The sequence below is a fragment of the Protopterus annectens genome, chromosome 9.part0 (assembly GCF_019279795.1).
Source record: "Protopterus annectens isolate FY-2018-M chromosome 9.part0, PAN1.0, whole genome shotgun sequence".
Lineage (NCBI taxonomy): Eukaryota > Metazoa > Chordata > Ceratodontiformes > Protopteridae > Protopterus > Protopterus annectens.
In genome coordinates this window covers 689,074,896-689,102,515 of record NC_056743.1, presented here as the reverse complement: position 1 = coordinate 689,102,515, position 27,620 = coordinate 689,074,896, and the positions used below count along the sequence as shown (strand labels likewise).

At 38.9% G+C, this 27,620-nt stretch overlaps 2 protein-coding genes across 2 annotated transcripts in view; one reads left to right on the top strand and one right to left on the bottom strand.

Moving 5' to 3' along the window:
• The window catches only part of LOC122810568 (antigen peptide transporter 2-like), a 222,326-nt gene that overhangs the window by 31,323 nt on the left and 163,383 nt on the right, over positions 1-27,620 (top strand). Inside the window, exons 2-6 of the mRNA XM_044082148.1 lie at positions 5,565-6,172; positions 15,341-15,455; positions 19,726-19,856; positions 25,748-25,953; positions 27,270-27,467. Coding sequence (XP_043938083.1) covers positions 5,662-6,172; positions 15,341-15,455; positions 19,726-19,856; positions 25,748-25,953; positions 27,270-27,467 — 1,161 coding nt within the window. The 5' untranslated portion in view covers positions 5,565-5,661. The remainder of the gene's footprint in view (positions 1-5,564; positions 6,173-15,340; positions 15,456-19,725; positions 19,857-25,747; positions 25,954-27,269; positions 27,468-27,620) is intronic.
• On the bottom strand, positions 276-1,144 carry LOC122810569 (protein PXR1-like; the record flags this gene model as incomplete). The annotated part of the gene is made up of 2 exons (XM_044082149.1): positions 276-590; positions 1,088-1,144. Coding segments are annotated over 2 exons (372 nt in total), but the record flags the coding sequence as incomplete, so codon positions are not given.

The following is a 27,620-nucleotide window of genomic DNA, read 5'->3' as shown; positions in this document are numbered from 1 at the left end:
CAGACTAGCATTGTTCATAACTGGTATTGAATTTCTGGATTTTATGGTGAAGTAGGCAAAAATGGATATCATTTGGTAAAGCATTTGTAGAAATGACATTGTGAAAACCTTGTGCTATATCACGGATGTATTTCCATTGTCTGCCGAAGTGCTTAGGTATTATGCTATGTCATTGCTTGCTTAAATAGTTTGATTAACATGCATCTCCATTGTTATATCTGGATTTAGAGATATGTATGAAATCACCAGTAGAGAACTGGAACATTTCCTGAAGCTTATGCCATGTTTGACTTCCTCCAACTTCTTCTTCTTGTCCTTCTGCTCCTCTTTCTCCCTTTTCTTCTTCTCCTTCTTCTTTTTCTTTTCGTCTTCTCTTTCTGCTCTTTCTCCTTCTTCTGCTCCTTCTTCTCCACCTCCTTTTTCTCTTTCTTCTTCTTCTTCTCCTTTTGCTCCTTCTCCTTCTTCTCCTCCTCCTTCCTCTCCCTTTTCTTCTCCTTCTTCTGTTTCTTCTCCTTCTTCTCCTTCTTCTCCTCCTTCTCCTTCTTCTTCTGCTCCTTCTTCTTCTGCTCCTTCTCCTTCTTCTTCTCCTTCTCACTCTCCTTATTCTACTTCTCCCTTGTCTTCCTTTCTCCTCCCTCTCCCTCTCCTCCTGCCTCCTCTTCTCCCCTTTTCCTTCTTCTCCTCATTCTCCTCCTCTTCCTCCTACTTCTTCTCTTCCTTCTTTTCCTTCACCTCCTTCTCCTCCTCCTTCTTCTCCTTCTCCTCCGTCTTCTCCTTTTCCTTCTCCTCCTTCTCATTCTCCTTCTCCTACTTCTTCTCCTTCTACTCCTTATTCTTCTCATTCTACTCCTTCTTCTCATCCTCCTCCTTCTTCTCCTTCTTCTCCTTCTACTCCTTCTTCTCCTCCTTCTTCTGCTTCTACTCCTTCTACTCCTCCTTCTTCTACTCCTTCTGGTCCTTCTCCTTCATCTCCTTCTTCTCCTTCTCCTTTTTCTTTTCTTCTCTTTCTCATTCTTCTCCTTGTTCTTCTCCTTCTTGGCCTTCTGCTCCTTTTTCTTCTCCTTCTTGTTCTCCTTCTCCTCCTTTTCTTCTCCTTCTCCTCATTCTCTTCCTCCTTCTCCTCTTCCTTTTCCTCCTTCTCCTCTTCCTTCTTTTCCTTCTTCCTCCTCCTCCTTTTCTCCTTTTCCTCTTTCTCTTCCCCTTCTTCTGCTCCTCCTTCTACTCCTTCTTATTCTACTCCTTCTCTTTCTACTTCTTTTACTCCTCCTTCTCTTTCTACTACTTCTTCTTCTACGCCTTCTCCTGGCCCTTCTCCTCCTTCTTCTCCTTCGTCTCCTTCTCCTTCTTATTCTTCTCCTTTGTCCCTTCTCCTTTTCCTTTTTCTTCTCCTCCTTTTCAGTGTTCTTCTCCTTGTCCTTCTTCTCCTTCTCCTTCTTGCTCTCCTTCTTGTTCTTCTTTCCTCCTTCTCCTTCACCTTTTTCTCCTCTTCCTCATTCTCCTCTTCCTTCTTTTCCTCCTTGCTCCTCCTCCTTTTCCTCCTTCTCCCTCTTCTCCTTCCCTTCTCCTCCTGATTCTCCTCCTCCTACTTCTTTTTCTCCTTTTTCTTCTCCTTCTCATTCTTCTTCTTTTTCTCCCTTTTCTTCTCCTTCTTCTCCTCTTTCTTTTTCTCCTTTTCCTTCTTCTCCTCCCTTTCTCCTTTTCTCCTTCATCTTTTCCTCTTCTGTCTTCTCCATCTTCTTTTCCTCCTCCTCCCTCTCCTTCGCCTTTTCCTCCTCCTCTTTCTTCTCTTCTTTCTCCTCATCTCCTCCTTCTCCTCCCTTTCTTCTCTTCAGTCTCCTCCCTCTTCTCCTACATCGTCTTCTCATCCTTCTCCTTTTTCTTCTCCTTCATCTTCTCCTCCTTCCTCTCCTTCTGTTCCTCCTTCTCCTCCTTCCTGTCCTCCTTTTTCTCCTTCTTCTCCTTCTCCTCCTCTTCCTTCTTTTCTCCTTCCTCCCCTTCTCTTCCTTTTCTTCCTTCCTCCTCCTTCTCATCTTCCTTCTTTTCCTCCTTCCTCTATCTCCTCATCCTTTTCCTCCTTCTCCTCCTCCTCATTCTTCTCCTTCTCCTTTATCTCCATCTTCTTCTTCTCCTCCTTTTTTCTTTCTTCTTCTCCTTTTTCTCCTTCTTTTTCTTTCTTCTTTTCCTCCTCCTTCTCTTCCTCCTTCTGCTTCTTCTCCTTCTTCTCCTCCTTCTTCTCTTCCTTCTCCTCCTCCTCCTTCCTCTCTTCCTCCTTCTCCTTCCTCTTCTCCTTCTCATCCTCATCTTTTTCCTCCTTCCTCCTCCTTCTCCTCTTCCTTCTCTTCCTCCTCCTTCTCCTCTTTTTTCTCCTTCTTCTCCTCCTCCTCCTTCCTCTCCTCCTTCATCTTCTTCTCCTCCTCATCCTCTTTTCCTCCTTCCTCCTCCTTCTCCTCTGCCTTCTTTTCCTCCTTCCTCCTTCTCCTCTTTTTTCTCCTCCTTTTCCTCCTCTTCCTTTTCCTCCCTCCTTCTCCTCCCTCCTCCTCTTTCTTCCCCTTTTTCTCCTTCTCCCTCATCTCCTTCTCCTCCTCCTCCTTCTTTTTCTTCTCCTTCTCTTTCTTCTCCTTATTCTCCTCCTTTTTCTTCTCCCTCTTCTACTTATTTTCTTTCTTCTCTTTATCCTCCACCCTCTTCCTCCTCCTTCTTCTCTTTCACCTCCTTCTCCTCTTCGTCCTCCTCCTGCTCTTCGTCCTCCTCCTTCTTCTTTCTTCTCCACCTTCTCACCCTTCTCCTTCTCCTCATCCTTCTTCTCCTTCTCCTCCTCCTTCTTCTCCTTTGTCTTCTCCTTTTCTCCTTCTACTCCTTTTCCTTCTCCTTCTCATCCTTCTACTCCTCCTTCTTCTCCTTCTCTTTTTTCTTCTCCTTCTCTTTTTTCTTCTCCTCCTTCTTCTTCTCCTTTTTCTTTTTCTTCTCCTTCTCCTTGTTCTTCTTTTCATCCTTCTCTTTGTTCTCCTTCTTCTTGTCCTTCTTCTTCTCCTACTTTTTCTCCATGTTCTCCTTCTCTTCCTTCTTCTCCTTCTCATTTTCCTTCTTTTCCTCCTTCCTTTTCCTACTCCTTCTCCCTCCTTTTCCATCTCCTTCTCCTCCTCCTTTTTCTTTTCCTCCTTCTCATTCTCCTTCTCCACCTTCTCCTTCTCCTCCTTATTTTTGTCCTTTTCTTCTCCTGCCTCCTCTTTTTTCCTTCATCTTCTTCTCCTCCTTCTCCATCTTCTTCTCCTCCTTATCCATCTTCTTTTTCCTCCTTCTTCTTCTTCTTCTCCTTCTTCTCCTTCTCCTCTTTCTTCTCCTTCTGCTTTTCCTTCTTTTCCCCATTATTCTCCTCCTTCTTTTCCTCCTCCTTCTCCTCCTCATTCTCTCTTCCACTTCTCCCTCATCTCCTCCTTATTCTTCTCCTTTTCTTCTCCTCCTTCTTTTCTCCTTCTTCTCCTTCTCCTTCATCATCTTCTCCTCCTCCTCTCTCTTCTCCTTTTCTCCTTCATCTTCTTCTCCTCATCTCTCTTCTCCTTTTCTCCTTCATTTTTTCTCCTCCTCTCATTCTTCTCATTCATCTTCTTCTCCTCCTCCTCTCCTTCTTCTCCTTCTTTTCCTCTTTTGCTTTCTTCTCCTCCTCCTTCTCCCTAGTCTCCTTCTTCTCCTTCTCTTCCTCCTCCTTCTCCTCCTTTTTCTCCTCCTCCTTCTTCTCCTTCTTCTCTCCTTCTTCTTCTCTCCTTCTTCTCCTTTTTTTCTTCTTCTCCTTCTCCTTTTTTTCTTCTTCTTCTCCTTCTCCTTCTTTTTCTTCTTCTCCTTTTCCTTCTTAGAATCTTATAGCATTTTCTGCTATTGTTTTATTTTCTTTTTCTTTATAGGATCTCAGCGAGCTGTCTGACTAGTGTGACAGAGCAGGTTCTTCATAAAAATGCATGCACCAGCACATGCTCAGCCTAAAGTGCCAACTTAGTAATTTTTGAAGCACGTTAGCCCCTGCCTGATGAGGGCAGTGCACTGTGGTGTTCATCCAAAGACCTCTGTACCCCATTCTTTTAAGTCGATCTTCTGAAGCTGTAATTGATTCCCAGTCACAAACAGCATAGATGGGAACAAAGCAATTTAATGAGATCTCCTTCTGTTCCTGTCATCTTTTTTAACTTTTGTCATTTTTATTATTTTATATGCAGTACAGATTTTCAATTATACTGTTTTATATAGACCTTTTCATATATAATATACACTTCACAATTGCTTCCTAAATTATATAACATATTTGCCACAGTACTGATAATACCAGTACATGCATTTGTTCTTGTCACCTTTAGAATTCATACCTTTATTATGTGCCACCCTCTCTGTGGCTGAATATCATTCAGCACAGTTTACATTCTTCACATGCCGTCTTGTTCTGGTTTTGTCCCCTGTTTCAGGTGCTTGTAGGTTTTCTGCATATTCCTTTCCAATAGTAGCATCGAGATGTGGAACTGCCTCTCATTTATACAGCCGTAATAAGTTCTCATTTCATTCCTGTTATTATAAGCTGTGTTGTATGATGATAAAATGTGTGGAGCTGTTCTATCATCAGTAAATTATGCTTATTTTAACACTTGCTCTGGTTATGTCACCAGCATTATACATCACACAGCATGAGGTTAGCTTTCATTAGTGCAGCATTCCATGCAGCTTTGGATATTGCTGTTTTTTGAAGCCATTACTGGCCTTGTCTGGTGGTGCTGTAGCGTTGTCGCCTCACAGTTAAACGCTGCCCGTTCGATTCTCAGAGCGTCTTCTGTGTGTCGACATGCGTGAATGGGTGTTCCTTCGTTGAAGGTTGTGCGTTAGGCCTGGCAAGCCAGCATGTGAAAATCCACTGCCAATCATTAGCGGACCAGAGTTCCACTGTGGCGACCTCTAACCGGGAAAAGCCGAAAGACACAACAACTGGCCTTGTTTTGTGCATATGTGCAGTGATCTAAACGTTTAGTCTGTGAATGAATTCTGCATTCCTGTTTTTGGTCCCTTATGCTTTCTAGTAGTTAGTACATTAACAGTAATGTTGGCATTTGTGTAAGGAATTAACATGTAAGTGTAATAAATTTTGTGGTGTAGTATTTATTGTTTTGACATGTATTTCTACTAGATGTTTTGTACTATTTAGGGCTAATTCTAAATACAGACAGTTTCTGCTTATTGTTCTTATAGATGTTCATAGGTGTCCACACGGCTAATGACCACAGGGGCCTTTTTAAGCCTAGTCATGCATCCCAAATCTCTGACAAGTTTTGGTATCCATGGTAAGTGTGAGCAGTGGCTTGGGAGATAAACCATTCAGGCTGCCTGTGTCCATCAGAGACGCAGACGTCAAATCAGGGATGAATTTCCTGTCCCCCATCCAATAATTATCACATTTATCATGCAGTTTATCCTTTTAGTTAGGTATGTGTGTTTTTGCATTGCTGCTTTTTATGAACGTGTACATATTTAATAAGTATACTTACAGTCAAACCAAAGCTGTTATCATTAACATTTTTTTTTTCACACAGGTGACTCGGAGTTTGACTTCTGCAAGGAGCAAGGCTGGTAGCCATTTGTTGCTGTTATGTGGTTCCTATCTGCTGGACAGGTTTCTAATTGTCAGAGATGATGCCAGTTTGTTTTGTGCTGTTGTTTATCCTGTCCGATACAGTGATTCATTACTTATTACATTATGGGCTCCTTTGTTGCTACCCTCAGAGTGACATTGGATTTGTTTGGGTACTTGGACTTGCTCGTCTCCCTCTGATGTGCAGTACTGCAAACTTTCTTCTCCAGAAATGGGATGCCCGTCCAGAATGGCTGAGAAAGCTCTATGCTGTGCTGTATACCACTGTCCTGTGCCTTACAGTTCCAGTGTATGAAACATGGAAGGCAATCTTCTCCACTGAAATTGTCAGCTTATACTCCGCCCTGTGCCTGTCCCCTGTACTGCACCTGACTGCCATGTTTGCGACTGTCTTTTGGGAGTTTCTGTTCTTGGGATACAGTGAATCAGCAGAGGGGAAGACACAAAAGAAGGCAGCAAAGGCTACTTTCAAGAGACTTTTGATCTATTCCAAACCAGACACCCTCATACTGGCTGGAGCTTTTATATTTCTAACTCTTGCAGTAGCAAGTAAGGCAAATGAAATCTCTTACTAAAGTGTTCATATTTTTATTATTTCTTGAACTGTTTATTTAGTAAAGTTTAAGGCTGCTGAATAATACATCTTTATTTATTTATTAATAACTTCTGAAATACAGAGATCACCAACAAGGTAAGTTGTGCAGCCCCTACTTATGGAGAAGAATTCAGAATCACCTCCATACTAGAGTAGATCTTGGTCTTACAGCTCTGGGGTGATCTGTGGCAAAAGATTTTTTTTTTTGTATGGCTGATGTGAAAGGAAGAAGGAAGAGGGGAGTGAAAGAAAGTTTTTAGAAATCTCTTTAAATGCAGCTGTTGTTATTAGCGGACTGCTTCCAGGCAGGCCAGCACAGATAATCCCAAGCAGACGTTTCTTATGTGTTGTGTACAGCACTACCATACAGTATAAATATTACAAGTGTGTTCCTTATTTTCACTAATGGCACATGCATCTCTGCTGTAGACATTTAGATATGCCTGTGGCTGTAGCTTGTTTTACGGGTTCAAGTACTTTACTTGAGTCAGAATAGTTTATTTATTTTATTGGCATTTCTTTACATACAGTATGGATTTGTGCAAATACAAGTAGATTTATCTAAATGCAAAGAAAGTCTTGTTAGTATTGCAACGTGTGTACAGAAGCAGACTTAATACATTGTTTTGAAATTCACTAATTTTATATAAATTGCAAGAACAGCTGTCTATTTAAATATACAGTTGATGCTAGCCACCCGGTGAACTTTGGCTCTAGATGATTGTCATTGGTGAAGTGACACCCCGACCCCATATGCAAAAATGGGGAAAAAGGGGGGTTGTGGATGGATAGTTGGTGAAAACTATCTAAAAGGAGGATTAAGAAATAACAGAGTAGTGAGATGAAATTTCATAGGTGAAGAAAGAGTACATGAGCAGGGAGATGAGTAGTAGTGCAAGGAAAAAAAGATGATGGTGAATGTACTAGAAAGATTACTTGCACAGGGGATGTAAGAGGTTGGGAGGGGGGAAAGTCATTGAAAGGGGTTAGGTTGAATAGCATATATGAGAAATGACAGTGTATAGTAGAAAAAGTTATATATTACAAAGAGTAAGAGTAGGGGAGGGGAAGTGGTTGATGAAAAAAACCCTTCATGCAGAATATCAGCCTGGATTAGAGCATGATCAGATCCATGACTTGGATAAAAATTCCTTCAGGGAGTGTTTGAATGTAGGGAGATTAGGGCTCTTCCTACTAGCCAGAGCTAATGAGTTCCAGCTTTTAGCCACGGAGTAGGAGTAGAGATCAAGGCTGGAGATTTGCAGGGCTTTTTAAAGAAGAAGGAGTAATTTTATCTTCCGAACATTGAGATATAGATGATGTTGTGGGCAGCTGCGATTTGTAGGTAGGAGAGGTGGTGGGAAGTTCAAGCCAATTAAGTGACTGCAAGGCTGTGCAGTGATTGGAGTAGTTATGTTGCTCCAGTAGCAAACTTAGCAGTTTTGTTATAGCAGGCTTGGAGTTTTGTTTATAGTGAAGTTAGTAGGTTAGTTAGAATGGGCATCTCATATAGGAGTGAGGATACTAAGTAGGTCATAGCCTGAGTAGTCTTGGTGGATGTATTTAGGAAGTGTTTTTTTTTTCCTTTTCCTATAGAAGCATACCAAGTTTCTTGTGGGGGTTTTTTTATGTTGCTTTTTATGTGTTGGTCAAATTTGAGATTGTTATGTATTGTAATCTCTTAAAGTTTGGTTTGTGGAACTACTTCTGTTGCTATATTGTTTAAGCAGTGAATCTTGAACAAGTGTTTGTTAGGGAGAAATTTATGAGTAAAGAGAAGAAGCTTGGTCTTTTTTGGATTTAGTAATAGTTCGGCATTAATAAGACAGGTTTCAGTAAAAGAAAATGCTCCTCGGCTGATTTGATGAAGATTTGCTGCACTGTCTGAAGTGCAGATGATTGTGGAATCATCTGAATATTGGATTAGTGCACTTTGCTGAGAATGAGATGTGTGGATTGTTTATGAAAACATTAAAGAGTTAGCTGACGAAGGATGAATCCTTGAGGAACACGTGTGTTAATGGGTAACTAAAGGAGAAATGGAGCCTTGCCATTTTACAGCTTGACAGGTAGCTGGTGAACCACTGGCAAGAATGAGATGATAACACAAGAGTGGAAAGTTGTTGAAGATGTTTCTTATGTGATACCATGTCAAGAGCCTTAGAGGGGTCCAGAAATGCAGAGATAAGTTTAGCTGAGACTTTAGTTTATTTACAGAGTCTAGGAAGGATATTAGGACAGTTGTAGTGCTGTAGAATGGCCGAAAGCCATGCTGAGTGCTGGTTAGTAAGTTATTTTGAAGCATAATGTTTAGGAACTGTTTATGTATACATCCTTCTAGAAGTTTGGATGGGTGGAAACAATAGCTATATGATGAACATTTGACAATTCTATGGAAGTATTTCCTTTATGCAGTGGAATCATGTGGGACTTTTATCATAAGTTAGGTATGTAGGATTCAGTGATAGATCTTTTGATAAGGATAGTAATAGAATAGGCTATGGCCTCTGCAAAAAAGTTTTAGTTATTTGATGTGGGAGGCGGTTCCACAGAGGTAGAGCAGGGTATGAGTTTAAATAAAAGAATAACAGTATCTGATGCATAAACAAAGCCATATAAGTGTTTTAAGACTCATCTGTTTCACTAGAAATGTCTGATACTACTTAACAAAATGAACAATTTCTGAATTTGTTAGATGAAAACCATGCATGATACATGTTCTAGGAGTTTTTCGTCATTTAGTTTAACTTTTTGAATACGTGCATATGTAAAGTGTCAAATTTTACACCCCACGGAAATATAGGAGTTATTACAGAAGGCCAAACAGCAAAGGGCAGGCACACAAATTATGAGAAATAGAAAGCAGGCATAAAACAAAACACAGCAGCTAAAATACAAATGATTGAAATTCTGTTCAGTGCTGACATTTTTAATAAAACAAATGAATGGAAGGATGCCTGTCTGCTGTACTTAATGTTCTGTTAGTACTCAGACTACTGTGAAGTAAAAGCAAACTCTGTCATGTGCAAAATGTCTTTAGCATTATTCCAAGATTTTGCAACCTTGAAGTGGAAATAAAAAGGGAAGACTTACTTTTACTCCTTGTATTAACTTTGTGCATTGTCATACTATTTAATAGAGTCTGCATAACTTGCCTCTGTCTGTTTACTAAGTGCTTCAGTTTTCTTTTGCTTCCTTGTACCATGTTGTTGCTGTTAAATTGCTGAGCCTGTAAATTGTTTGTAGGTATGTGAGAATAAGCATACCAGTCTCATTCAGGATAAGTTTCCATGCTTGGTTTGCGGTTATTGAGTGCCATAGCTCTCAACTGTTCAGATTTCCACAGAATATCCAGATTTCCACCTCATATTTTTGGTCTGTTCCTCATAAAATTTGTGATTTTTCTGGTGAATCAAAATCGGTAAATAATGACAGACATTTGAGCTTCAGATTTCATACTCTTCATAAAAACATGCTAATACTAAATCTATAATTCTGTTAACTTTCTAAGTTTATAAGAACAATATTTAAAAGTTGTCCCTATTTGTGGGCCTTGTCTTCCCATTATTTTTGGCTTTGTCCAAATTCTTGCACCAAGAAGTTTAGAGGTATAGCCCATGGTAGGCTTGGGCTCCCCTCCACTGAATGAATGAATCCCTGAACAAATCTTTAAATTGACCATTGCAGCTAGTAAAATCAAATTTGCTAGCAGCTTTATATTTGCAGAAGAATACAAAGTATAAGTTGTTTAACGTGTTTAGATGGCATGCAGGCATCATCTAACAGCTTATCTTGGCCAGTCTCTACCAATAGCTGGAGATGTATGTTGAATTTCCACCTACCTCTGACCAAGTCCAAAAAGTAGTTGCATAATTCCAGACAATGTGCAATCCAGTTTGAGCTACTTCCAGAAATGTAATCCATCTGCGCAGTCCAGAAGAGCGGTAGTATCTCTCATGGTAGTTTATTTTATTTTGCATTTCTTTACTAGGGTAGGGAATTAATCTGTGGACAATTTACAGGCACTGCCCAGGTGAGCATATCACATTGTAAAGAAAAGGTAAAGTTATATATAGAAATACAAACTATGCAAGCGTTATACAAACATTACACATGACAAATTGAACGTCAAGTCACAAGCAAGGTGTGCAAGGGAGCAAGCAATGCATAGATAGTATTGCTATGCATAGATGTATTCTGTTTGAGTCTGTTGTTTCAAAGTAACTTAATTAAACTAGTAAGAGATTAGGGGAAGGTAAAAAGTAGAAAAAAAGGTGTGTCGGTAAGGGAGATTAGGACTGGATAAAAGTTTCATCAGAGTGGCCAGGATGAATAAATGGAGACAAGTGAGTTAAGACATAGGAAGGTAGTTCATATGTCTCTACTTAAAATAGCCCAAGGCTGTCCTTCCTGTTCAGATTCAAAAGAAGATAATAATCTTCTGTTTTGAGTTTTTTTAGCACTTTTGTGTGAGGACTGAATCCAACAGCCCAGTGTCTGAATAATGTAATACATTTAGGCTCTGTAAAAGTATGCACATTTAAGCAGCAGATTTAATTTCTCTTTTAACAGTTATAGTACAACTGCATGCTATAACATTTGCAACAACCAAAGCTTTATGAAAAGAAAAATAGTTTGTTTGCTTTAGTATAGTATGACTAAGGGTTAAGGATGATAGTTTCTTGAATGAAGCATTTTAATTGATAAGTTTTTTTATATATATTTTAGGTAGAAGTTCAGTGTTGGCTATAGGGGATAGTGTTCTATTTAGATGGGTTTGGAATTTTGAGCAGTGTGATGATAGAAGCAGTTTTTTGCTCATTATAGATGGAGCCAGAAAGTAAAACAGATTTTTTGATGGGGGGGGTCTTAGTAGATGGTGCAATTGTATATTAGGGGCTGGATGTTTGCTTATCACTAATTTTCTCGAATGAGTGATCGTACATCACTATCTGGTGGACCCCAGCCATAAACAAACTATGCAATAGAAGGAGGAAGCTACTAAATGATAGAGCAAAATCCCAAAAAGAGAAGGCATCACTGATCAGTATTAGCAAAAAACTACGGGCACACATAAAATTGTCTAAGGCCAGCTTTGAGAGAAAAATTGCACAGGACACTAAGGATAATCACAAGGCTTTCTTTAGTTATGTTAGGAACCTGGGTGGTAATTCCCAGATATGCTCAGAATTAGTCCAAAATGACAAAAATACACGAACCCACAGACATTGCCAACATCCTAGCTGACAGGTTCAGTGCAAACTTCTCCCTCCCCACCAAAAGGGCAAATATCTATCCCAGCAGAGTGCTGCCCCTGACATCTCAGATGCTCATTTAAGAGCCGCCTCTCCAAAGCAAAAACACAGCATCAATGGGACCAGACGGTGTCCCGGCTGCGCCCTACATGAACTCCAAGAGGAGCTAAACCCAAACATAAAACTACTGTTCAATCTCGGCCTTACTAGAGGATATGTGCCCAAAGAGTGGCGTGACAGCAACAGTGGTCCCTCTCCATAAAGGTGGTGCCTCAACGGATCCTGGAAACTATCGCCCCATAAGCCTGACTAGCTTGGTCTGCAAAGCTATGGAAAGGATCATCATGGACCTCATAAATAAAGATATTGGGGACCTACAAACAGTGGATCCTACCCAGTTCGGCTTTGTTAAGGGCAGATCCTGCCTCTTAAACCTGGTTGATTTCTTTGAAACAGTCACCAAGGCCATTGACGAGGGAAAGGTGGTCCACACAGCCTACCTGGACCTCGCAAAAGCCTTCGATACAATACCCCACTCGGGCATTATAGATAAGCTCACCAGCTTAAATATAAACCCCTATGTCACTAGTTGGATTGCAAATTGGCTCAAGGACAGAACCCACATGGTTAGAATTGCTGGAGCCATGTCAGACTCCAAACCAGTTACAAGTGGTGTCCCACAAGGCTCAGTCCTGGGACCTCTCTTGTTCGGTATATATTTCTTGGAGGTACAGGCCAACACGGAAGGACTGTGGCTGACCAAGTTCGCAGATGACTGAAAACTGGGTGCCATAATCGACTCTCCAGCCGACACAAGCATCCTCCAAACGGGCATCATAGAAACAGACAACTGGTGCCAGAGCCATGGCCTCAAACTAAATGCCAACAAGTGTATAATCATCCCCTTTGGCAAAAACAAAGTGCCCACAAATTACCACATAGGTGGTAATCCATTAAGTACAGAAGAAGTAATTAGGGACCTGGGGACCCAAGTTGATAGCAATCTCTCATTTGACAACCACGTGGCCAAAGTGGTTAGAAAAACATTTTATATAGCCCACCTAATCATGAAGGGATTCACATCTAGATCAGGGGACATCATCGTGCCTCTTTACTCATCCCTCATCAGGCCCATAATTGAGTACAATGCCCTTTTGGGATGTACCTTACCAGACACCTGCAGCAACTGGAAAGACCCCAAAAGTACCTCACCAAGAGGATCAAGGGGCTCAAACAGATGCCATATGCTGCCCGGTTAAAGAAACTCCAGCTCTAATCAGTGGCATACCGCCTGTTCAGAGGCGATCTGTGCCTGACGTATAAAGCCATGTCCAACCCGGAATTAATGGACATGCTGCACCTCAGAAAATCCAAATCCCATCGAGCTACGTGCTTGAGAGACTTGAACCTCAGCACTGAAATAAATAGGACATGCTGGAGGGACAGATTCATAACCCAGAGGCTCCCTTCACTCTGGAATAAAATCCCAGTCCAGGTTAGGCAGAGTCCCTCATTGACTCTCTTCAAGAGGAATCTTGATGAGTGGATGGGAGATCGTAGGTTTACCCCGGGAATCACTTCTGTGTTACTGTTAGACAGAGGCACAGTATACTAACCTCGAAAAAGGGCATAGCAAAATAAATTTAAAATGGGTGGCGAAAGCCAAACACATTCTGGCTAGGCTTATAAATGCCCTAGGGCAGATAGCCTAGTATGAACCTATGAACCTATGAACTAATGCTGTCTAGTTTGTGGTTGAAGGGGAGTGAAAAATTTTACTGACTGGTAGTACAGGGGTGGAGGACAGTATGCCATTACACTTAATGGCAAAATGATTAAGGTCGGATTTGATTCTGAACTCTGGCTAGCCATGTAATAGTCTGCAGACTGATAGCCTAGTATTTACCTCATGAACCTCTGAACAGATGGAAGGGCAGCATAAGAGTTACTGGAAAAGAAACTGCAAAGTGTTCTGTTACAGGCTTGTAAAGAGAACAGCAAGTTGTTGGGGTCTAACAGGTGGAGGGAGCAGTGTTTTTGTTACTGGGGTGTCCTAGCAATCATAACAACTTTTATCCAGTAAACTTGGGGTTTCCAAGGGCAAAGCACTGTTGTTTTTTTTATAGTAAGTGGATTTAGCTATTTTTTTATTGTAACCCTCTATTATTTCTTAGATTCTAGAATTAAACATGGCAAGAAGGGTCCTTTGTGCTCTTGCACAGGTGTTGTTTTTTGCTGTTGTTTTCATCTGGTTTTGTGTGAGCAAAGGACAGTGGCTTCTATGAAATCATCTTTTTTTAATAAAATAGAGGAAGTATGCATAAAGAAGAAAGGTGGCATTGGAAAAGTGACGAGATAAGGAAGGGTTAGACATGCAGTACAAATGAGACCAACATGCTTATTGCAGACAGAAGGGAAGTGAAGTTGGTTATCTTTAGAAGAGGAGAAAATAGCAGGTGAATTTTAATGCAGTTTTATTTTTATTTTATTTATTTTTTGCTCCCAGTTGATCCACCCAGTAGCTTCACTACCTGTACTGTAAAGGTCTATTGGTTTCTGCAGTGGGGGCAAAAGCCAGGCCCATTAGTTGCCTAGATAGAGCAAGAGCTGCACGTCCTGTTTGTTCCCTGCCTGGGGTGAGAGCTTTCTTAGCCCATTCATTTCCCATAGTCAGGAGTTGAAAGCTAGGGAGTGGGCCATCCTGCTAATTGTGAGCTCCCATTCCAGACTCAACCCTTCAGTACCGGCTGGTGGGTTTGTAAATGTTGCTGTTCTGGGAGAGTTCCATGGGTGCTTTTGCACACATGTCCATATCCTTCTGGCTCCAGTGCAGTGTGAGTCACACTGCTACCTGTAGTCCCTAACTCATCTGTTTGGATTGGTGATGTAGCAGGGTATCATTTGTCTTCCCCAATAATATGAGTCTGCAACAGCCACTGACATCCAACCTCCCTTAATTTACCCTTTCCAGCACCTAAGTTACTAATTGAACCCAAGTTGTCTTGGTCATAGTCGGAGAGTTAACATTGTATGCTATAGGGGTGAAGTCAGTTGTATATTTCTTAAAAAAACTTGTAACAAATAAAAAGACAGTGGTCTGAAAGAGTGTTAATATGTGAACATTCTTTGGAATAACTGGTTAGATTAATGCCTTGAATTCTTAAAAAGAAGTCCTTAAAAATAATTTTCAGTCAACAGGGCTAACCACACATGAATTATATTAGGCTACCTCAGTGGTTCTTAAGACCCACAATGTTGGAAATCACTTGCTTATGTTACAGCAAAGCGAGTGACTGCTCTGTACTGTTTTGGGAAATTTTCCCTTCTGTTGTGCTCTGTACCATTTTGGGGAAATTCTCCCTTCCCTAGTGCTCTGTGACTTGAGGGCTAGTATGCATAAGTTTGATGGGGGGAGTTTTTCACCTGCAGAAAGCACTTATGTTGAGCTACTGCATTAAAAGGAAAGCAGAATGGGAGGTGGAATGTCCACTTATAGTCCATATATGGGCAGCTTTTGAGGTTTTGCAACCAAGCACTTCAGATGTGAATGACTGTGGTCTTTTACAAAAGCATTACACAAGGGGCATGCTTTCCATTGAATAATTTCACTTTTTTAATCATTGTGTTCTGTAAATTGTAAATATAGAATGGCATGTATTGTTTTGTCCATTAAAACGATAAACTAGTGAACAGATGAGCTGGAATACATATTTTTTAGGGGAATCATTTAATGTTGGCCAACCAGTTTCTTAAACTCGAGATGAATAGGAAGCCAGTGATGGTGACACTTTAGAAATAGCTGTTGTGGTTTACAGCAACAAAATTATTCTTAATTTACAGTTTGTTTTTCTGATTGTCATTTCTTAGTGGAGACATCAATTCCTTACTACACAGGGAAGATCATTGACATTTTGGGTTCCAAATACGACCAGGCTGAGTTCTTTGCTGCTATTTTCTGTCTTTCTGCTTACTCAATGGGCAGGTAAGTGTAGTCTTGGCAACATTTCTTCTTCTAACTATTACAAAATTGTGTTTCTCTGAATTTGCAGAACAACAGATTTGGCTCAAAAGGAAACCGTGGTGAGGGTACTGTAAATACAGTACATGCAGACTTTCTTGGCTTTTTCATACTAGCAACTGATGTTTCATTGGGTGTTTAAAAATAGTATTTAACTTTGCAGCTTGATGGAGCTCACTTACAAGGTCTTGTAAACTAGTAAAGATAACTGCATTAAATAATCTATAAGAATAAAAAAATATGAGTTAAGCACATCATGGAAGCATATGTCAATCACTAATTTTATTTTCAAATTATTAAAACATAATTTTAAAGTTTATGAAAAATAAAAAAGATAAATAAAAGGGGCAGATATCTTACTGTGTACAGTAAACTTTGTAAGCGTTATTGGTTGACATAATTCAAAACTGGGAAACAGCCCAGTCTGAACAATTATAAGCCTGTTTTAAAAAAAAAATTACAGAAAAAAAGCTGATACTTAAAACAATAATCTAAGATGCAGTTCTGCCTTAGGCACATTTTGAACATAATTCCACAAAGTACATGGTTCCAAAATTTCACAATCTACTTCTCTCGGATCAGTAAATGTATCCCAACATAATGCTGTAGCATTAAGATCGCCACATAGAATGTTTGGTGTACCAGTAATATAGTCCTAAAAATTAGATTTAAATGACAAATTCTTAGTGGTAAGACTTGGGTTGATATAAAGGGCCTATATTAGATAAATGAAAGTTTATCTAATCGAACACTGACATCATCAAAAATCCTGGAAATTGACATGTTTTTTGTGAGATCGTGGTACAGTGAAGATGGGAATATTTGTCCTTTCCTCACTGTAGTGCGATCTCAGAGTTGAAATATATATTTAGCAGGGGGTGTGGGGGGAGTTGCGGTTTCGAGTTTTTCAATGAAGTCAGCTTTTGATTAGATAAACATTCGTTTATTTAATGTAGACCCGATAAATACCAGCTACTGTTAAGTTCAATTTTCTCTGTTGCGATGTGTTTTATAAGTGAAGAAAACTGAATCCCAGCAACGTAAATGGATAGTCCACCTCCCATTTTATTTTTCTTCTGTTGTTTCTAGTGCCCCCATGAATATTTGAGGGGAAGAAAGACTTTATTAAACCGTGTTTCTACTACTATGCAAATATCAATCTGTTCATGTGAAATAATACGATATTCTTTAATAAAATGTTATTCAATCTTCTTATAGTTAAAAACATGAGTTTTGTTGAATTCCTGGGTTTAAAATATTTTGTAGATCCAGTAAGATGCTTCTAAAAATGTAAGCTGCAGTAGTGTTATATTCATGGTTTATTCTTAATGGAGCTTAGATAAACCATATCAGGATGCAGACAATTATTTCTGTAAGTAAAACATTCAAGTAATGTGATATATGATATTCCAAAACTAAAGAGATAATTGCACTAGTCAGACTGCTTGCAGGGTTACATTTCCTTTGGCTGAATTTTAGGGAAGGAAACAAATCACAAAAAGTGACCTTAAACCTTTTCTTTTTGCTGAAGTTTATTACGTGGATCACTGTAGTCAGGAAGTCATTACTACTGGATCTAGCAATATAATTTCCTGGTCCAATTAATACTTGTAGTATGTGACCTGATGAGAGTTAAATGTATAAATAGCTCTTCAGTTGTCACCCATATCATACAGCTAAGTGTGACTAATTGTTGTTCGCAACTTAGAAGTATATTCCTAATCTCTCTTTACATGGAATCCCCAGTTATCAATATTTGGGATTTAATGCCAGATATCATGAGGAGGCTGAAGTTTGTCCCATTTCCAACTGCTTGGGACTTAGTTTCATATTGCCCGAGAAATGTTTCCACCCACATCATAATAGACTTCTATATCTCTTGAAAACTCAAAAATATTAGGAACAGAGGCCAAATCAGTATTAAAATGATATTGATGTTTCATCCATCGCCTTACTTAGAGCAGAGGTCATTACAGTTGTTGCTGGTCTACCTTTTCACATCATTTTTTACTTACATATCCTGTGTTTGTTTCGCAACTTTCTTTTGTCCTCTGCTCTTCATGTTATACTTCTGTTTCCTTTTTCTGTTTAATTTTCTCAGCACCATTTGTTATCATTTCTTCTGCTGCATCCTTCCGGTCTTTCATCTTGCATTAAAGTACCTCCTTGATTGTGAGTACTTGCTTGATTGTGTACTTGATTGTGTCTTTTTTTCTCTCTCCCTGTCTCTTTCTAACAGGATCTCCTCCTATTTTATTTATAGTCAGCTCATGTGTTTATGCTGTGAATGCTCAGACCATCTATGCTATGTTTTCACATTTTCACTAGAATGAGCATATTGCATAAAGTTCTTCTGCTTTTCCATACCATGTTGGTGGTACCACACTAGTGTTACTCCTTTGAGTCAGCATCATAGAAAATAATACCCTTATGTTAAACTCAAAAACATTGTATTTATGTGCTGTACATTCAATAACTTCTCATTACTTCATTTTCCAGTTTCATCCATTCATCCAGCAGTAGTGTGGAGCCTTTCTAAGCAGTAAATCTCTGCTTGTACCTGTGAACCAAAGCTGTTAATGTAATGTCTTCATTCCCAAAATGCCAATATGCATATCTGGTAGAGGACTGGTATAAAGTTTTTACAACAAATTTTGTCCAAGGCTTCCTCAGTGTCATCCTTTGCAGTCTTTGCCATAACTGCGCTAGCAAATGCAGTCACTTTAAATGAAGTGTATGCTTCATAACTTCTTACATATACTGAAGTGAAAACGTTTTCTCTTTTAAAACTTAAGAAAGCAAACTGGAGCTCATTTATGGTAAAGTACTTGATTGGGAATGAGCATGCTCCTTCTTTATATGGGAAATTAACTTTGATAATCGTTATGGCTGCCTCCTCAGTCATTTTCATGTCAATGTAGGAATGGCCCGATCTCTACAGTGTAGGCTGTGCTGCAGACTGATTTCTTCCGCTGGCTTTATTTTCTCTCCATGCTCCTAAAGTCTCTGCATTTCCACACTGTATGGCAGCTGGCCACTCTATTTTTGTAAGTAATACCTTTTTACTTGTATCTTTTTATTTCACACTGTGACAGTTGCATAACAAAAGTTCTTTAGAGGATGGCCAATCAAAATATATTTAATTAAACTCCAAGTCTTCCTGTAATAAACTACATAAAGGGGGCCAACCTAGCTGGCCTATCCATTTTGGTAATTTTTATGATTGCTTAACTTTCCTGTGTCCACTTAATAAAGCAGTTGACATCTATGATGTGCTTCACTCCTTATGTTCTTAAAGCATTAGCTTGTGTCCAGTTTGTTGCCTTGGAATCCTTCCTTAGTAACCCATTTAATACCCTCTTCACCTAACTTGGCTCACTGTCATGTGAAGAAATAGTTTTGTTATCCAGACCAGTATTTAGCAGTGTAGGTGTTACTTTTGTTTTCAGTTTCTGTGTCATTATTCTCTTGTCAGCTGTTTGATTTCATTTTAGGACACTTGGCTCTTGGGATATCCTGTAACACATACTCAGACTTTAGCTTTTGCTTCCCTCTGACCATACACGTTCTCTGTATAACATCAAGTCTTCCTCACTCAATGACCAGAGGAGTTCCCTGGTGTCCTAGGAAGATTTCCCTCAGACAGTATAAATGCTATCTTGAGTCTCCTTTGAAAATGTATTATATACCCACTGGAATCTCCTTAATCAATACAATGCAGTAAGTAAAGTTTTTGATACCCGAGTTTCCCTACTGCTGGTTATTTACTTTTCTAGGGAAGGTATATAGAGCTAGATATCATAAGCAAGTACTGTAAATAAGGAAATAAAATAGTCACAAGGCATTTTCTTCACAGTGAATGAAATTACATTTGGAGATTATTATAAATATTAATGTTGAGCAGTTCATATTTCCAGAATTAAACCTCAAGTTTCAAAGCAGTCTTGCTAGGATGCTTGACTGCTGTCACATGTTCCAGAAGGAGCCTTGACTTAATGTACTGTTCCCATTTACCAGTTTCAGTATAAAAAAATGCTTCTTTCTTATGAGTTAAAAGATTTTGTTCTGTGCTGTTTTTACTTTTGAGACATTTATCCTTTTTATGTATGTTAGTAATGCAGTTACTTGACGAGTACGCTGTAACTGTTTAATTTCACACTATTGCTTGTCTCTGTGATGTCTGGTTTCCATACCGTCCCTTCTAATTCATTAATGTTCTCCCATTTTGTTGTAGTTCCATTTCTGCTGGACTCCGAGGTGGCCTGTTTATGTTTACTTTATCAAGACTGACTCAGAGAATCCGAAACTTCCTTTTCAGTTCCCTGGTGAGACAAGAGGTTGGATTCTTCGAGTCGACTAAGACAGGTAAAACCAAACAAGCTGACTGCACAAGCAAACTGCATTGTACACCAAGAAGTTTTGCTGCTTTCAGTTATTTGTGTTTGTGTTTCACTTTACAGTCCCCTTGGCCTTTCTTACAGTGTAATGACTTGGGGTGTGATGGTAGGGCTCACAGTAACTGCCATTACAACTTTCTGAGTCTACATTTTGTGTGTAAAATGACAGCAATTGTAGTTCTCTGATGCAGGTCTGTTCATAAGGATTCTGCACTATCAGAAATGGACTTAAAAAAATCACAGAACTCACTTTTGTTCTCAGCACAGCATTTCATCAATACAAATATACTTAGAAGAGTTGTAAATGTAAGATATATGCAACAAGTTATGGACGGAAATGTATGTGAAGCATGTTTTAAATGATTATGGTAGTGCTGACCCAGTGAAACATGTTTTAAATTATTATGGTAGTGATGACCCAGTGAAACATGTTTTAAATGATTATGGTGGTGCTGACCCAGTGAAGCATGTTTTAAATGATTATGGTGGTGCTGACCCAGTGAAGCATGTTTTAAATGATTATGGTGGTGCTGACCCAGTGAAGCATGTTTTAAATGATTATGGTGGTGCTGACCCAGTGAAGCATGTTTTAAATGATTATGGTGGTGCTGACCCAGTGAAGCATGTTTTAAATGATTATGGTAGTGCTGACCCAGTACCGCAGTATCTGGATTTCCTCCCTTGATATCTGTAAAGCAGGAGAATGGATGAGACAGCTACAGGACTCCAGTGCAGGGAAAAACATTTTGAAGGCAAAATATATTTTTACAGTAACTCAGCATTATGCTTTCATAAAATTAGCAGATTATTTAAAGTATTTATGGGGGGAGAACAAAGCCACCCTAATAGAAGAAGATACACTGACTAAAATAAAAAGAATGGTCCCATGTACCATCTGTAATTTTCTGCTTGTTGGTTTTGTTTGTAAACTGCTAGGTGGATAATTTGTTCAGATATACCTGATGCCCAGCCTGCCACAATACTCCTTCCGACATGTGATTCGATGTTGTTGTATTACAGAGCTGCAGAATGAGATAAACCATATTGAACTCCTTTGGTGGAGACTTCCTTCTCTAGAGAATATAAAATTGTCAGCCTTACTGAAGATCCTCAAGCAGCTGCAAGTGTTCAGAGCTGTATTCAAAGTTCCATGTGTTGTTAAGGGGATCGACCTAGCTGTACTCTTACATCACCCATGGAAATGCCCAATGTTTTCCCACTTTGTTATATAGCTGACACATGCAGTGGCACTAAGCACTGCTTCTTTTTGGTGGTGTGATAGTGTCTCACGTATTCTGTATGTGAAAGGGAACTGGGTATTGCTTTTTCTTTCTGGGATGGTTGTGAATCATCCCTGACAAATACATCACTATATCAGCTCACTCCCAGCCAGCCCTTCCAAGAACAGGGCTGACTTCCTGGTGCTCAGTCCTTCCCTTCCTGGCCAGGATTCTGGCAGCTCAGATGCTGCTACACTCAGATTCTGTTGGTATTCCAACTACAGTCTCTCATTGGTTAGACAGAGTGTTCTGCTATTGTGATTTACCACATTACTAGTGATTGTCTTGAAATGGATTCAGATTCCGTTTCAAAATTGTTAGGCTGGTTTACTCATAGTTATTGTTGCACCCCTGAGGGCAGCCTTTTTTGATGTTCACGTTGGCATAAGATTTCATCAGAACTTGTATCAAATGAGGTCTTAATCTTGATTCACATACAGCCTGTGGTATGTGTGGATATGTGTGTATGTATATAATGTTTTAACATGCATTGTTACACATTTATATTCATCAGAACATGCTCCTTGTTAAAGGCATTTGACATTGTGCTTCCAGTTTGACCAGCACACTTTCTGTGCCCTCTCGTATTCTTATTCCGCAAAACAACTCAAGCAGCTACATTGGAAGGCATGCTGCGATTGTGGAGAAAGTCTGTATAATACTGACATTGGAACTGTGCCCTATAGATCCCTTACCTTAAAATATATATGGATTTGTCACCTTACTTGTACATATAGACCATACCACAAAAGTGTCACTGTAACACCACGTTCTGGTCTCTGTCACTCTAGACAAATGACAGAGGAAACTAATGCAAAAGTTTGCTGGAGTGCCAAATAAGGGGCCGAGTCCAAATAAAAGCAAACAGTTTTATTTCCACTATACAAGTGATTAAAACAAAAGAACAAGTTGCATTAATGCTGCCACTTCAAAATACATTTTCGTACACCTTCCTCAGATGCAAATACCCTCTGTTAAAAATCAGTGCTTTTATATAAACCGGTTAACGCAAAAAACAATCATCTGTTATAGCATTATCCAATAAGAATATTCCCTTTGTAACCTGTGCAAAATCAAATACTTGTAAAATTCATTACAGGTCTATGTACTATCATGTATAAAAAAATGTTAATTTATAGACCACAATAATGCTTCATATGTTGGATCACAATAAATAACAATAAATAATTAATACATGATACATTCCCTTAAAAATGTTAAAATTGTATAAAAATGTATGTTATAAAAACTGTTGAATATAAAATATAAGCCATCCATTATAAACTTTTCCCACTAGGTAAAGAGAATTGTATGTATGAGGCTGCCATCTGGTGGAAAATCACAATTTTGCAGCCATTAACTTCAGAACTGGAAGAATGGATAACATGTCATTCAAGCCTGGGATTTTACTAGCTTCCAAAACAATGTCAGAATAGCTCTCGATATTCTAATTTGGCTTCCTACATACCCCCTCTGATTTCCTTGGGTACAACCTCTAAAACAAAAAATGTAAAGGAAGCCTATTCACATATTTGTTTGTGACGGAATAAGGCATTATTAACATTTTGTTTTTTGATTTCATAATAATGCTCATAAATTCTCCGTTTTAATTTCCTGTCCGTCTTCCCTACATAAAATGAGTTGCAAATCTGGCAGGTTGCTAGGTAAACAATTCCATTTGTGTTACAGTTGGAATAACTTGTACTTGTAATTTTCCTATTTCTACTTGGTACTTCTATAAAAGATTTACTGTATATATATATATATATATATATATATATATATATATATATATATATATATATATATATATGGGCACTGTGAACAAGTCCCACATTTAAAAGTTCCAATTTTACCTGTTCTACCTTTTTGATTTGAGCTATTCCCAAACTCAAATAAATTCTTAATATTCATGTCCTTTCTATATATATATTTTAAAGGTTCTTTGTGTACAATATCCAAATCCGAAAATTGTCTGAATCTGTCCCATTCCCTAGTTATAACCTGCTTAATAACTCCAGAATCACCAGTGTAGTCCATAATATAAGCTTCTTCCCAGATGGCCCTGAAGTTACTCTCTATAGCTGTAACTGTAGGCTCATCTTTCCCCAAAATAGGGGCAAATCTCCCCTTTCTTCCTTCAACCACCTCAACAGTAACATCATGAATTAGATTGTCTGGGTAACCCCTTTCTCTGAACACGTCACACAAAATCACATTCTGTTTTAAAATCACAATCCTGTGACATCATCTGACTAATCCTTACCAACTGGCCTTTTAATAAATTTTTCTTTTGAAAAAAATGGATGACCACTGGTAAAATGGAGATAAGAATTAGAGAAAGTGTTTTTCTTATGTACTTTAGAGGAAAATTCATTATCCAACTTGTGGAGTGAAATATCCTAATATATCAATTTCATGACTGTTAATGTTGTAAGTAAAATCCAAAGAGTTAGTGGATCCTTTCACATAGGACAACAATTCTAAAAATCTAGCCATGCTGTCTTTCCAAAATATAGAAATGTCATCCAAAAAACGTTGTATAGGCACCAACAACTAGCAAATTCACTATTAAATACAAATTTTGTTTTCCACCATGTCAAAATGATATTTGCGTATGTTGGTGCACATTTTATCCCCATGGCAACCCCCTTTCTCTGTCGAAAAAACTCACCCTCATAAAACATGAAATTGTTTTGGAGAACTACTTCCATTAACAAACAATTACGAAAATCATACTGAGTGAAGCAACCATTAGCCGTCATGCATTCCTCGAGCCACAATAGCCCTGTATCATGTGGAATAGAACCAAAAATATCCACAATATCTAAAGTTACAAAAAGAATATCTGTATGGAAAAGATTGGATTTTCCCTGCCTCAGTAGGTCCCAAGAATCTCTCAGTACTGATGGACCCCCATTGGATAAGTCCTTTAACTTGACATCCATATATTTGGCAAGGGGTGTGGTAACCGAACCTTCTGAGGATACTATAAGTCATAATGGAGGGTCCAAAGGGTCCTTGTGGACCTTTGGAATCCCAAAAACTGAGGGTACCCTGGGGTTCTTGATGGACAAAAAATTGTATGTGTTAATGTTAATCGAACCCTCCAATAATAGGTCATTGAGTAAAACATTGATTTTGGAATTAGCTATATTTATCTCACTGATAGAGGCCCTGGAATATTTAATGTTATAATTCAACAATTCCTTCATTTTAGATTCATAAATGATAGCATCCATCAGTACTGTACCTCCCCCTTTGTCTGGCTGCATTATTCTCACAGCTGTGTTGTTTTGTAAACCATCCAAAAGACACCTCCCTTCCTTGGAAAGGTTAGGGCACACTCTGTGCCAATTCACTTCCTTCCTGATTTCCCTTTCCAGAATGTTTTCTAAATTCTTAAGTTGAGGGTGAAGGGGAGGATTGAATGTACTTTTCTTCCTTAATGGTGTAGTTGGATTCCTATTGTGAGTTTCATTTCCAAACCATAATGCTAAATTCTTTTTCCTAAGAAAAAGTTTTAAGTCCATAATAGCCCTAGAAATGCTATGCTGATCTGGTAAATGAAAACACTGAAGCACTGAAGTGATGCACACCTCTCAGCAGTCCCTGATTTTACAGAACACTCCTGATTTTGCCTCATATTTATTGCCCTGTTCTCTCATAAAATTTTAGAGTATTTTTAGCACCTCTGCCAGACGACCATCAGTTCTCTATGATCTCTGTAGCTTAGTCATTCCTCAATGGGGCAGGGCCATTATCAGCCCATTTGTTTCTCAGTGAGGCAAGAGCCAATAAAAGAGCTGTCATCCAGACAGACAGCAGGATGCCCCTATCCTGTCCCAAGAAGTTTCCAACACTCCTGACCAGGAGAGGACAAGACAAGCTTCTCCTCATGGCTGCTCCCTGATCTATGTGGCTAAGCCATGGTAGCATTTCTCTTTACTTTTTGAAGTAGATTAATAAACATAAACTTGAGTGAGAGTGAATTATAGGTTCATAGAAGGCTTATTATAGGTTCATAGGTTCATAGATTAGTACTAGGCTAACTGCCCTAGTGGGCCATTTTAAACCTAGCCAGTTACCCCCCCATGAGAATCAAACCTGCACCTTAGGTCTGCAAGATAAACACCTTAGCCATTATGCCAGCCTCCCACTAGTGTTAAATCAATGGTATTACAAACTGAGGCCGCTGTCTGGTATACTTATGGAATAATAAGTGTCACAATTCAAATAAATTTGAGTTTTTCCTGTATCACAAGCAGTAAATAGTTCCGACAGTAAAAAATGGAGTTGTTACAGACTATACCATTGAGCATGCTTTTTTGTGGTTTAGTCAGTAATTTTATATAAAGGTGTCTTTAATGGAGTGATGTTTGAAGATTCCAGCCCATGTGATGGTATCTGGTTTAATAGCTTGTTTTATTTGAAAAAATGATTATTGATATGGAGTGGTGATGTTAAATGAGCTCTCATATAAAACTTTGTAAAATAAATTCATTTCACTGGGCTATATGGAACTTCACAGTATTGAGCGATATGGAAGTCAGACTTTTCGTTAATATTCTTTCTTCAGGTCATTTAACTTCCCGGCTATCTGTTGACACACCTCGGATGAGTCGATCAATTGCTGCTAATGTCAACATCTTCCTTCGTTACCTGGTGAAAACATTGGGCACTTATTATTTTATTTTGGCAATATCCTGGCAATTAACTGCACTTACGATTATTGAATCATTGGTGTCTGGACTGATTCAGATGTTTTATAACCCATTCAACAAGGTAATGTGTGATGTATTGTAGGCACTAGAATGCTGTAACGTAGTCATAAAATTAGTTGAGAAAAGAAATCCATTTCTATATAGTTTCCATTTCCATATCCGCTTACGTCCTAGGTAAGCAAATAAGCAACATTTTGCAGGTTTATTTTATTTATTTATCCTTTAAGTGGGTTTGACCCCAAGCACAGCAAACATTTTCAGTGTAATTTTGTTTTGTCTTGGAAGGACAAATAGGAGAAGTGGAATTGGCAGCGGGGCTGGGGGACCATCAAGCTTAGATCTGTTTAACTAGCTTTATCAGTGAAATATAACATTCAAGAGGCAGGAGGATATAGCTTGTTCACAACACATTATTTAAACCACTGCATTGAGCTACTAGCTAAGGCAATGTGTGCAGATATCTCTATGTCATCTGGGTAATGCTACTAAAAGAAGCACTCATAAAGTAAATTGTGAGTTAATAACTATTCTTCCCTGGGATTAGAAGATATTGATTTCTGAAAGCGCCATGTGTAGTTACAAGTTAAGTGTCACTTTCTGAAGTGATAATATTTGATATTTATTGAAGTACGCTGCACAGAAGACATACACAAATCCGAGCGAGTTGTGGTTTTCAAGGGCAGTGCTGCAGTGGTTAGTGCTGTAGGGGAGGGAGTGTTCACCTGACTGACTAGCCCACTCCCTACATCTACACTCTCACCTCTCATTGGGGAATTCGTCTATATGCCCATAGTCTCTCTGTGGGTGTGGGGTGACCTGGATCACATCCTGGTTTAAATGCACTGATGAATATCCTAGGACAGAGAGTGAATGGGTCACAGCGTTCTTCCCCAGTTCTATGTGGAAATTAGCATAAACCATCCCAGATTTAGGACTAGTATGCTAGTCTAGAGGCCTGGGTCCCATGGGTCAAGTTGGGTGACCCCACCCAAGATGGGAAAGGTCAATGGAGTTATCAGATCAATCAAATGGAAAGTGGGAGAAACTGTTTGCTGTTTGCACTTGTCCCAAATTATGTGATTTCTTCATGCAGAGATTTATGTAGAGTGTAATCTGCACTGTAGCAATTTCTGCAATATGTTATTTTCTTTGATTGACAGTTTAATAGTATATGAACTGAGAAATAGAAACTGCAAAATCTAATGTCTCTGAGTTTTGGTACTAAAATGAGAGTTACCATCTAAATTATTTAGAGTCAGTGTTATTTATAAAACCAATCATATGAACAGCAGCAACTTTACTGTTTCTTGCGTACTTTCAGATTTGGCACAGGTGTCACTGTTTATTTGTGGTTTCTTACTGTATTATTGCTATTAGAAAATCATTGAAAAGATCCAGGATTCCATTGCTCAGTCAAATTCAGTGGCAGAAGAAATAATATCATCTATAAAGACGGTCAGGAGTTTTGCTACCGAGGAAGAGGAGAACCAGAGATACCAGTCTAAACTTGAAATCATGCATGTTCTGAACATATGGAGGGATACTGCCCGTGCAGCATTCATATTTTCAAGAAGGGTAAATTTCCGAGTCATTTATTTCTAGGTTTGAATGGTATGACTTTTGTTGGCATATGGTTGAAGTGAATAAATATTTTCAGGTAGCCATTTAATTATTTGCAGATTTAATTTTAATTTTACAGCCAGGTTTCTGTTTTATTAGATAAACCTA